At 44.6% G+C, this 12500-nt stretch overlaps 1 protein-coding gene across 1 annotated transcript in view; it reads left to right on the top strand.

Moving 5' to 3' along the window:
• Window positions 1-12500, top strand: part of DDX11 (DEAD/H-box helicase 11) — a 1280855-nt gene that overhangs the window by 717222 nt on the left and 551133 nt on the right. Inside the window, exon 14 of the mRNA XM_044087617.1 lies at window positions 497-564. Within this exon, the coding sequence (XP_043943552.1) occupies window positions 497-564 (68 nt within the window). The remainder of the gene's footprint in view (window positions 1-496; window positions 565-12500) is intronic.

Genomic DNA, 12500 nt, shown 5'->3' with positions numbered 1-12500 from the left:
AGAATAACTGTTTTATGCAACTATTACATGAAATATAGGAAATAATTTTGTCCTAAAATATCAGGACATTTTCCATTTTTTCAGTTTTTTTGCAGGACACAACTGCCCAAAGAGGGACTGTCCCTCGCAAAGTGGGACAGGTGGTAACCCTGCGGCTATGGACCTACAAGGTGAGCTGCTTCATATTCCTGAAGCCTGCACAAAAGAGGAGGCAAGAGTTGCTATTAAGCTGGTTGTGCTTAAAAGCCATCAGTTGAACAGGTTTACATTGTTATGCTGTTGGGATTGCCCCTCTATTACAGAAGTTGCTCGCAGATTTGTGTAGATGGTTACAGTGTAGGCTTGTAAAGCTATTGCTTTAAAGGTAGACTTCTTTGATAAGCTTAGTATTTGTGCTCTTAAAGTTGTGATAGTAAAATGCATTCCTTCACTTGAAAGTGCAACATAGTTTAGGTTTTTACCACCACTTTATTTTTTATTTATTTATTTTTTGTAGGTACAACTCTACAGTCAATCAATGACTTTTTGTTCCTGGCAAAAATTGATAATATCAATCTGTTCAAGGTAAGAATACTTTTAAAATAATAATAGTTGTCCTTTTTGTTTTGAATGATAAGGGCTGTTCCAAACCTCTGTCTTCTGCCATAACAGCTGCCAGTTATGTCAGTTGTCAAATTAGCTGTATACTTTTATTCAGATCCTTCATGTCTTAATTTTTGCATCAAAGGTGACTTCACTGTTGCAGAAATCATATTTTTGTCCTGAGCATTAATTCTGTGAACTAATAATCTTGCTATCTGCTGATGCATTCTGTTAAATATTTGAAATGTGAACTTGTGTTCTTTGTGTTAACTGATTATTATAGGATTTGCATAACCACATGCCAAATCCTCTGTTTACGTTTTCTGACTGTTTATGGTACTTACTAGACTACCTGGTATAAAAAAATAGTTGCTTTGTCTGTTTTTTCTATTCAGAGCAATAATTTTTACATTCATTCTAAATGCAGAGCACCCTTCATTTCTAGCCAATAGATTCATGTCTGTGACATGACATTGTGATGAAGTGTAGGGGTCTGTATTATAATGATGAAAGTTCAGAATTTCAAACTCTCACAAGAGCGGAAATTCAAGAACTCAGAATCACTATTGTGGGGGGGGGGCTGCACCCCCCCCCCCAAATATATATTCCAACTTCGAGATCACAGTACAATGAGGAAAGGGCAAATATTCCGATCTTCAGTGTACTGCGATCAAAAAATAACAACATCGAGTTCCTGAATTTCTGCTCATGTGAACGTTCGAAATTCTGAACTTTCGTTATTATAATATAGACCCAAATATAGGCAGGGAGAGTGTTTAAAATCAAACTTTTCATTTAGGTTTAAAATCAAATTGTTTTTTGCTAGAAGTGAGAAATACAGTTACGATCTTTGGAACAGTGTGACTAATTGTGTGAAAAGGGAAATGAATATCTTAAGTCCAAGAATTTTTTACCTCTGAGTATTCCCATTACTTTGAGATACAGTAGTTTCAGAGTCAGTATTTGTAAGGAGGAGGATAGGACACTGCCTCCCATGTTGAGGATGCAGGGGTCGGGAGCCAGTCCTTCCTGCAAAAATCCTGTAATGCTAGTATACCAAGTTCTGAGATTCTCCAATTAGCTTCTGAATTTTGCTTTTGATAGTTATGTGATTCGCTGTTACAGGTCTTGACATTACCTTAGAAGCATCCTAAAACACATCTTCATAATTTAGTAGTGTCTTTGGTTTAGGCTCAGGAGACCCTAAAATATGCTACAGCCAGCTTGTACAGATTGTCTCCAGGAAAGTCATTGTGCATACTTTGTGTTCATATACAATAATGCAAAGTAGTTCATCTTGGCAATAACCCCACTTGCACACACATAGACGCACGTACACACCTCTTCATGTAAATACTGCCTCGTTCCATTTTTTTTCTCTCCCTGGAACATAACACAGCAATTGCGTTTTTGACTACCTTTAGTGAAATAAGTTTCTTCAGGACTGTGGCTAGAATTTCTTTCCTGATTTACAGATTAGTTTTATTTTATTATTTAAATAAAAATAACATTCTTGCTGCTTTTTCCGCCTTGAGTGCATTCTTTTCAGCACTTCTCATATGGTAGCTGTAGAATACAGCAGATGGAGAAAGTTACCAATTAACTGAATTAATTCCATTAGGAAGGCTCTGGCCAGTTTTCCTACTTGTTGGCCTGACCTCAGGCATTCATATGTTTTGAAAGAGAAGGTACATGCCTTCTCATGCCTGAAAAATAAAGGATAGGTCGCTCCAGTTAATTGTTCAAGGGCTCAGAGATTATTAAGCTTCAGAATCCCCTGTCATAAGTTGAAGAAATGACTTGATCTTTGGAGGGTGCATCTAGGTTGAGCTCTTTCTACCTTCACTGAAGTCCTGTTTTTCTGCTCTTGGGTGGCTGTTGTACTACATTAGCAGTTTCTTGCTTAATAATCTTTTTCTTGTCAAGAACTGGGATATCTTCAGTGGCTGGTCATTCATCTGAACTTAATGTCCACTGAAGAGCTTAGGCATTTGATACTGTCTTTCACCAGGCTGTCTTCTTCCATCTTCATTAAGATGACCAACAATTTAGTACTTAAATTGACATAAGCATTTTCTCTCCTTCTCAGTTCCCCATATTGGGAGGAATGTGAGGAGTAGAGCCCCTTCTCTTCTGGTAAGGCTGACTTAGTTCTGAAGAAAGAGATGACGTCTCTCTCTACCTCATCCTTGTGCTTACAAGTTTTTGGCTTGTGGGAGGGTTCCCATTATCCAGAGATACAACTTCACAGGCCTTTGTAGTGGGCATCCTTTCAGATTTTTTGTTCCGATGTCCTAGCTTGACACAGTTTGGAATATTCACTGTTTCCTATGCTTTGGGGTGTACTTGACTAACTATTGTAAGTCATGATGTTATGTGCTGGACTAGAAAAAAAAATTAGTCCCCGGGTTCTGTAATTCTTTTCTGTGGCAGCTAATGCAGTTCTCATCTTGATCCTAACATTCATCATAGGAAATTTCCACCAATGAATGGTTAAACGCCATAAGTTTTCAAAGCATTCCTACTTTAATCAGATTATTACCCAAGACCTATACCATGTTTCCCTTTACTGCATGGGGAGGGAGCTCAGAGTGAAACATTCCCACAAATACCATTCATAGACATTCAGAGGAGACCTAAATGAAAGCTTGAGCATCAGTACGAAGAGGATAGTGGCTTGGGGGGGATGTTTACTCAGCACAAAGAGGGTTTGGAGATGACATAATGGTTAAGGTGTTTACCTCACAGATATAGGATACAGGGTTTTATTTTCATCTTTAAGTTGGTGGATTTGGCATAATTGTTAAAGTCTTCACCTTATGGACAGAAGGTGCAGGGTTTGATTCTGACTCCGGGTTATTAGCTAGGCTTAAAATGACCCTTCAAGACAGCCTAGTATGCACCTATAAACCTAGAGTGTAGAGATTTGGGGGATCTTTTATAGATTTCTGGGTTGGTGCCAACTTAACAATAGAAAATAAGTGATCTAGAGGTCATGCATGTATCAAAGCATCCTCCCTCAAAATCTACACTTAAGTTAAGTCAGCCTTACATTCCTCAGAATTCATGATCTTTCCCTTGACTAACGAGGACTCAGTCTTACACCAAGGAGTGTGGGAGTTGCATCCCTGTGAACCATCTTGGGAGGATATCTGTGTATGCAGATATCAACGATCCAGTGCTTGAATGTCTAGAGCAAGTCTGCATCTGGCCAGCTTGTTTGTAGCAGTCTCTCAAGTTTCCCACTGAAGGCTTAGGGTGTAAAATTCACTGCTTCACTACCAGCCCACTCCCAAGTCATGCTCAAAAGTTGAAAAGGTTCCCTTAGTCAGTTGCACATTGGGACTCCGGATTGATCCAGACAATGGATGTATATACATTGCTCAGTTTGATGGGACTTTTCCTCTCCGGTGCATCAGCACTCACTTTGGGAACATGGAGCGATGCAGTTACCAGGCTCTTTGTAGGCTTATAACTAGGTACCTTGTCCATCATGCTTTTTCCTAAGCATCAGAGTTCTGTCCCCTGACAGCAGATGGCCTCATATGGCAGGAAAACACGGGCTGCCTTCATGCTGGAGTTAAGGATAGGGGAGTGTCTCCTTCACTTTAAATGTCTGATCCTTATTGCCTTGTTTCTGCAGCAAAGAAGTATAATGGGATCTCCATTCTTTGCAGTTCTACTGTTGATGGTCCTTTCTTTGGGAAGACTGAGCCTTATGAAGCCTACTATGGACTGGCCAGTTACTACTTTGCCTTCTCCCAAAAATACTTAAACTGTTATTAGAGTTAGCTTATCCTCTACCATATGAAGCCTATCCTGATGGCTAACACACTTCATAGCCTGGAAACATCTATATTCATCTCCGTCTGTTCCAGAGAAATCAGATGCCCTCTGTAAACCCCGTCAGAGTCTCACAAAGCATCCCTATGCAGTTTCTACCATATGTTACTTCTGTCAAATATAGGTCCTGGAGATTCAGCATTTTATCTTACTACCTCGTAAGTAGTTCAAGGCTTTGAAGAAGGTGAGTAAGAGGACCTTTTCCTCTGCTGCTTTGTGGAGCTGTTGTCAGACATCTCTAAATCAGAAGAGCGCTCTGGAAAAGATGGTTGTTTCAAAGTGGACTTGCAACTTCTGCATAATCTACAGTAACTTTGACTATTTGATCCTATGGCTAGGTCAGCAGACTTAGTTAAGTGCCATATTTTTAATTTAGTTTAGTTTAACTGGGTAGGTGTGCTGGTCTTAGGTCCCTTTTCAGCCACAACCCAGAGCAGTAGTAGTTACAAAAAGAAACAGCATGACTGAGTAAATTATATTGCAAATCACAGAGAAACAGAATTTTACCAAAGTTTTTCACTGACTGCACAGAAACTGTTACATTTCTATAGAGGATGAGAGAGGTATATATACCAGAATCTTAGGAAACATCAAAGTTGTAATGATTGCAGTTGTAGATCATCAGAATTGTATATGGTACATTATAAAATAACATAAGTTAAGTTATACTTTAGAAATGAAAGAGGAAAACAGCATCATCATCACCTTGGGTATTTACATTACTAAATTATGGATTTCATAGTGGGATAGAATTTATTAGTGGTATTTATGTGCTTCACATGCTGTGTTAATTGTAGGATACCTATCATATGTCCCTGGAATGTGAAAGTTGTAATTTTTTTATAGATCTGCAAAAAGCTTCTTTCTAAATTCAGGGTAGCTAGTTAGTTTTCTTAGATGTGAGGAGATGGTTCTCGTTTGCTGGCTGGCACTGGTTTCCAGTTTTGTTTTTGGTGTCCTAGTCTATTGCCTTATGCCAGATCCGCAGCACTTCTTTCATGCATGTTCCTGTACCACATGCAAGGCCTGATATTCTGGAGTGAAGCAGGAATGCCTCTGGTATCAACAATCATTCCAGAGCTTTTAAAAACAGAGATGTGTCCAGCTCAATCTGGATTACATGAGTCACACTTTACCTGAACAAAGAGAAAGCCCAGGTGATCTCACCAAACACTAAGGAAGAAACCAGCAGCACAGCATGCAACAACATTTGCTGCAAGAAAAGTCACACATTGAGAGTGGTGGGAATTTAGTTATTACTCAAGAACCTACTAAAACAAACTCTGAGAGTGTTGATAGGCAAGTACTAGGCTACTGCCCTTGTTGGTCATTCTTAAGCCTAACTAATTTCCCTTTTAAAGGTGAGAATCAAGCTTCTACCTTGCGTCTCTGAGGTTAACACCTTAGACATTATGCCAACCTCCAACCCCAAAAAAATCCACTGAAATTCCCTGGCCAGCAATTGAACCCAGGCTGTGGCAGTGAAAGTGCAAACTCCAAACCACTAGATCACCAGGTGTGACAGCTTTGTAGCTTCTGACATCTCATAGTCCACTGAACCATGCGAATCCTCAAGTATGAGACAAACAAGATCCAGGATGAGTAGGAAGGTCTGAATATGAAACCTCCACTGTAGCCTCACATAGGCTTGCAAGGCTATGGACTCTGGGCCCAACACAGTAAGGAAGCACCAACAGTTAAGAGTGTTCTACTTTGCCACAGTGAAGACAATTATCTGAGCTGAGACTACAAAGGATTTTCCAAGTTTATAAAAAGCTCAAAAGCTTGAAAACATAGGGCCAACCAAACAGAAGATGCTAAAAGACGATCCTAATGAAACGCTAGGAGCCAGTCATATGGGTATGGGAAAAACAGAATGATGTTATGTGATCCTATCTCGCCTACATTCAATACTGATGGGTTCGGAGCCGATCCCCCGGCTCCGACTCGGCACGCTATGCTATAGAGTGAGGCCACTTATTGGCTGAGCTATTTCTTATCCCAGGATGCACCACCACTAATCCCCCAGATCTCGTTTGCCGCTTACAAGCTAGGACGTGGTCTCAAACTTGGCTGGGCTAAGTACTGTTTTATTCAGACTTTTCCTGTCAGGAATTTTGCTTATTTGAACCCAAAAGCTGTTTTAACAGCTATTGTTGTGGTACAGGTGTGTTTTAAGAAAATCTGTTGAGGAAATTGTGTTTTTTCTTTAAGGGAAGGTTTCCTGTTTAAGTTAGAGGGGCCTTCCCCTATTTCTGTTTCTATTACTATCTAGCCTTTTTGTGTCAAGTACCTGCTTAAGTTAGAGGGTCTTGACCCTCTTTTTTCTGTGTTTGTGCTACTAGTAGTGAATTGTTTTTGTTTAAAAAAAAAAAAAAAAACTTAAAACTAGTTTTTCTGTGTATTAATCTTAGGGTTTGTCAGCATGTCTAAAGAGCATAGACCCTCTGGGTTTAAAAAGTGCGTGAGGTGTGGTTATAAAATGTCCATAACGGATGACCACTCCTCGTGCGTTTATTGTTTAGGCGCCAAGCACCTACAAGAGTCCTGTAGCGTGTGTCACGCCTTTTCATCGAGTCCTCCAGGAGAAGAAGAATAAATTAATTTTAAAAGGGTTGATTAAGCCATCCTTCGAGGAGGCTTTATCTTCCTCTTCCTCTCGAAAAGAAAAAGCGTCGGCTCCGACCAGTCTGTCGGAACCGACTGCCAAAAAACCTAGGCAGGCTTCTCCATCGGCTCCACGGACTTCGGAGCCGAGGGCGGAACGGTCTGCCTCGATGCCTCCAGTCTCGACCCCTCTGGTTTCGGAGCCGAGGACTGGGGCATCGAGAGGTGGGTCACCTTCATCGGCTCCACTGATATTGGAGCCGATGAGGGTTGCCGGCTCAGACTCTTCCCCTTCGGCGCCAAAGTCCTCATCGGCACCGAGGGAAATTGTTTTGAGATCTCCCTCGGAACCGATAGTAATCGAATCCATTCGGAGCCGGTCCCCTAGTCCTATGGAGCCGATGGAGAAATCGGTTCGGACCTGATCGGTGTCATCTAGATCCTCCAAGATATCTGATTCGGACATCGACAGGGTGCTCCTAAGACTTTTCCAGTCTCCGGTGTTTCAAAAGTTAGTTTCGGCTCCAGCCCATTCGGCTTCGGAGCCGATGGTCCACCCTGCTACTATGGTTCCTCCTCCAACAGCCTCAGCACCGTTGGAGCCGGTGCTGGTGGAACCGATGGAGGTTTTAGGGTCGGGCCCGACCCTTACTCCAACTCCGGCTCTTGAGTCGGAGTTCGCACGTGGACTTCTTCTGTCGGCCCCAGGGGACGCCGGGACTGATGTTTTCGGTCCCAAGCCTTCCTCTCGCCGGCTGCGGGAGTGCCATCTACCGTTGTGGCCACGGAGGTGGGACCTTCCCAGGATTCTGGTGGTCCCGCCTTCAGGGCTATTAGGAGTGCGTTAGCCAAATCATCTTTAGCTACCTCCACGGTCTCCCCAGCTCTTTCCCTGCATGCCGAGACTGGGTCTTTGGCAGTCCCCCTGTCCTTAAACAGCGGAGCCCCGGGGCCTGAGGTTACCCCCACTGGGGTTCCCCCCCCTCCTGGAGGTCCCTCTGAAGCTTCTTCAGAGGAACTCCCCAGGAAAAGATTGTGCAAGAGGAAGCACGTTGACTCCCCTGATGAGTCTCTTACATCAGACACTGATCTCGATGATGCAGAGGGGTCCCCTAAGTCATCCTCAGATGATGTCTCCTTTGCAGACATCCTGGAAGCCCTTAAACAACGAGGCGGCTGGCAATCCAAACCCCCTTCTGCTGATGAGTCAGTGTTCCTTAAGGCCTTCGGGGCTCAGCCCTCCACCTCCTGGGTGTCTCCGCCCTTCGACGAGCTCTTGGATTTGATCTGTCGAAGGGCGTGGAAACACCCAGACTCTGTGGAACCGGTGCCTGCTCGTCCTAATAAGTTCCTTTCAGCACCCCCAGAAAAAGAGTTTCTGACGAAAGGTGTGGCTGTAGATGCTTTGGTGGTGGCATCTGCTACCCAGCAAGATGTAGCAGAGGCTTCGACGTCCATCCATCCTCCTAATAAGGAGTCTAGGAGCATGGATCGGTACGGTAAGCGCACCCTAAGTTCAGCGACCTTTACATTAAGGTCCTTGAACTATCTCACGCACTTTACCAGATTTCAGAGGGATCTGATTAAAGAACTTTCCGATATCCTCTTGGGTAACCTGCCTGAGGAGCTGGCCCAGACGGTTGGCTCTCAGCTGGCTACGCTGTCGTCCATTTCAAACTCATCCATGAGGCTCATTTCTTATGCGGCCGAAGGGGCGAGTAAGCGGTACAGGCATTGCTCACGGAGACAAGCCTGGCTCCGCCTGTGTCATTGCGGAGGCCTTTAAGTCTTCCTTTGCCGACGCCCCCTTTGATGGGTCCTGCTTGTTTGGACCCAAGGTAAAGGACACACTGACCCGCTGCGAGCAAGAAGGTAAGACTTTGACTGTCCGATTTTCCACTCCCTTTCGGCCTTACCCCAAGGCTAAAAGAGGAGGGAAAATGTGGTTCCGAGATCTCAGAAGTCTTACCCTCACAGCAGGACGATCCCCTTCCAGAGGCAGGGAGGGGGAAATTCTTCTGGAAGACGCCGTCCCAGAGGCGGCAGAGGCCCTCGCAACACTGGAGACCGCGAGTCCTTTCGTGGCTCTTCAGCCTTTCACAGTCCCTGAGGGATTGCCCGACTGTGCAGCTCCGGAGCCAGTCGGGGTCGCCGAGGCACCTAAAAGCCTGGGAAGGTATCACTCAGGACCGATGGGTGCTTCGAATTATCGCCGGAGGTTACGCCACCTCAGTCCAAAAGAATCCCAGACCCGCCACCCAGTCAACGGGAAACTGCAGCCTCAGAAGTTTCAAAGCTGCTGCAAAAAGGAGTCATCCAACCGGTCCCCGCAGACCAGATCGGATTAGGGACTTACTCAAGATTCTTTTTGGTGCCAAAAAAGACCGGGGACTTGAGGCCCATTTTGGATCTCAGCATTCTAAACCGTTCAGTCAAAAAGTCCAAGTTCCGAATGGTCACCCTACAAACCATTCTCCCATTGCGGGAGAAGGGTGTTTGGATGTGCTCCATAGATCTCAAGGACGCTTATTACCATATCATGGTACATCAAGCGTCCAGGAGACACCTACGCTTCAGCCTAGGAGGCAGTCATTTTCAGTTCCGCTGCCCTTTGGTCTCACCTCAGCCCCCAGGGTGTTCACCAAATATTTGGCGGTAGTGACTGCTCACCTGAGAAGTCTAGGATTCCAGGTGTTTCCGTATCTAGACGACTGGCTCCTAACTGCCACCTCCAAGCATCTACTACTGCGGAGCCTACAAGCCACGATATCACTGGGCAATTCCCTTGGAATCACCTTCAATTGGCCAAAGTCTGTGTTGCTGCCATCTCATCGCATAAGATTCATCGGAGTAGAGATAGACTCAAACCGAATGCAGGTCTATCTACCTACAGACAGGATACAAACCATACAGGCTCAAGTTCGAGCCTTACTTCCCAGATCCAAAGCCCCAGCCAGAATGGTACTGCAGCTATTGGGATCCATGTCCGCCACGGTTCTTCTAGTTCCCCTAGCAAGATTGCACATGAGAATTCTCCAGTGGCTTCTTTCAGCTCAGTGGTCCTTTCAGGAACTCCCTCTCAGTCACCTAATATGGATCACGGAAACCTGCAAACGGGACCTTCGCTGGTGGCTAGTGCCCTCCAATGTGGATCAGGGACGACCCTTTGTTCCACCTCCTCCTGTGACCACTTTGACCACGGACGCCTCCCAGATGGGGTGGGGGGGTCATTTCCTGGGCAGGTTAGTCCAAGGCAAATGGCACCCAGAAGAGACCCTACTTCATATCAACATCCTAGAAATGAGGGTGGTGCTTCTGTCCCTTCAAGCCCTTCACGATTACCTCCCTCAGGGCGTAATTGCCGTTCACTCCGACAACATGTCAGTGGTCTGGTACCTGAACAAACAGGGAGGGACCAGATCCTATCCCCTTTGCAGAGAGGCCATGAGAGTTTGGGAATGGGCAGTGTCGACCAAACGCTTTCTAGTGGCTACTCATATCCCGGGCAAGACCAGTGTGATAGCCGACAGACTGAGCAGAACGATCCTCTCTCCACACGAATGGTCTCTGAACATTACAGTTGCAAATCAGATTTTCAGCAAATGGGGAGTTCCATGTTGCGACCTCTTCGACTCCACTGAATGCTAAGTGCAAAAGTTCTTCTCCCTCACCCGGCCCGGGAAGAGCCCTATGGACGCACTAGCCCGTCCGTGGCCCACCGGCTTGCTTTATGCCTTTCCCCCAGTTCCTCTCCTTCCCAAGGTGATCCAAAAGGCATCTCTCTTGGGGAGCAAAATGATCTTAGTTGCTCCTTACTGACCTCGTCAAGTATGGTTCCCCTATCTTCGGAAATATGCTCTGGAAGGTCCATGGTTCCTGGATCAGATCCCAGACCTATTGGTTCATCAGTCGGGACTATTCCACCAGTCCCTACACACCTTAAAATTGACGGCTTGGCTCCTCCTCTTCCGACTATAGTCAGGAGTCATACCTTGGATCCAGAAGTTGTACACATTTTATCTTCGGCCCACAAGTCTGCTACGAAGAAATTGTATTCTAGCAAATGGAAAAGATTTGCTGTTTGGGCTCAACTCCGGGGTCTGGATCCCATCACGATTCCTGTATCAGAAGTACTGAAATTTCTAACTTCTCTTTTCAATCAAGGCTCTTCAGTTTCTACCATCAAGGTTCAATTGGCAGCTATTTCCAATTTTCACGAATCTATAAACCCACCTTTAATGAGCAACAGATTGTGTAAGACCTTCTTGAAAGGTGCTACGCTTTTAAGACCTCCGATTTCTCATCCTGCTCCTCCATGGGATCTGGATGTGGTGTTACGCGCTTTAACTTCCTCCCCCTTCGAACCGGCAGCGACATGTGATTTGAAATTTCTATCGTGGAAAACTGCCTTTCTGGTGGCGATTACTTCTGCCAGAAGGGTTTCAGAGCTTCAAGCTTTGTCTGTAAAACCTCCGTACTTGTTTTTTCACAAAGACAGAGTATCTCTCAGGCCAAATCCATTTTTTGTCCCTAAAGTTTGTTCCAGTTTCTGCCTACAACAATCATTGGAACTTCCAGTCTTCTTTCCGAAGTATTCTAACAAAGCGGAATTCATATTCCACACATTAGATGTCCACAGGCAGTTGCGTTTTTATTTAGATAGGACCAAACAAACAAGGAAAACAGATCAGTTGTTTGTATCCTTTGCGGACAATAAATTGGGCAAAGCCGTCACAAAGGTCACTATTGCCAAATGGATCAGGGACTGTATTACTCAAGCTTATTCTTATTCTAATAAAGAGCTTACCACCTCTGTCAAAGCTCATTCTACAAGGGCTATGGCTACTTCGATAGCATTTCATTCTAAGCTTGCCATTAGTGACATTTGTGCTGCGGCTACATGGTCTTCCCGCACACTTTCATTTCCCACTACAAATTGGATGTGGCATCTAGAGGACGAGCTTCATTTGGTTCCACAGTGCTCAGGAGTGTTTTCCAATGAGCCACCCAGGATTTAGGTGCTAGGGACGCTGTCCCATCAGTATTGAATGTAGGCGAGATAGGATCACATAACATCTTTTAGTTATGTACTTACCATAACTTTATATGTTTGGGATCCATCTACATTCTAATAACCCACCCTCCTTCCCCTTCCTTGGAGATCAGAGGATATCAGAAGGTCCGAATCCTGTTGTTTCATCTTGAAACATCTAACAATGTTATATAAACAAGTTGTGCATGTGTGCATGAATGCGGACAAACAAGATCTGGGGGATTAGTGGTGGTGCATCCTGGGATAAGAAATAGCTCAGCCAATAAGAGGCCTCGCTCTATAGCATAGCGTGCCAAGTCGGAGCCGAGGGATCGGCTCCGAGCCCATCAGTATTGAATGTAGGCGAGATGGATCCCAAACATCTAAAGTTATGGTAAGTACATAACTAAAAGTTTCTTCTCCTGAAAGGACCCTG

The sequence above is a fragment of the Protopterus annectens genome, chromosome 11.part0 (genome assembly GCF_019279795.1).
Source record: "Protopterus annectens isolate FY-2018-M chromosome 11.part0, PAN1.0, whole genome shotgun sequence".
Lineage (NCBI taxonomy): Eukaryota > Metazoa > Chordata > Ceratodontiformes > Protopteridae > Protopterus > Protopterus annectens.
This window is presented reverse-complemented; position numbering and strand designations above follow the sequence as displayed.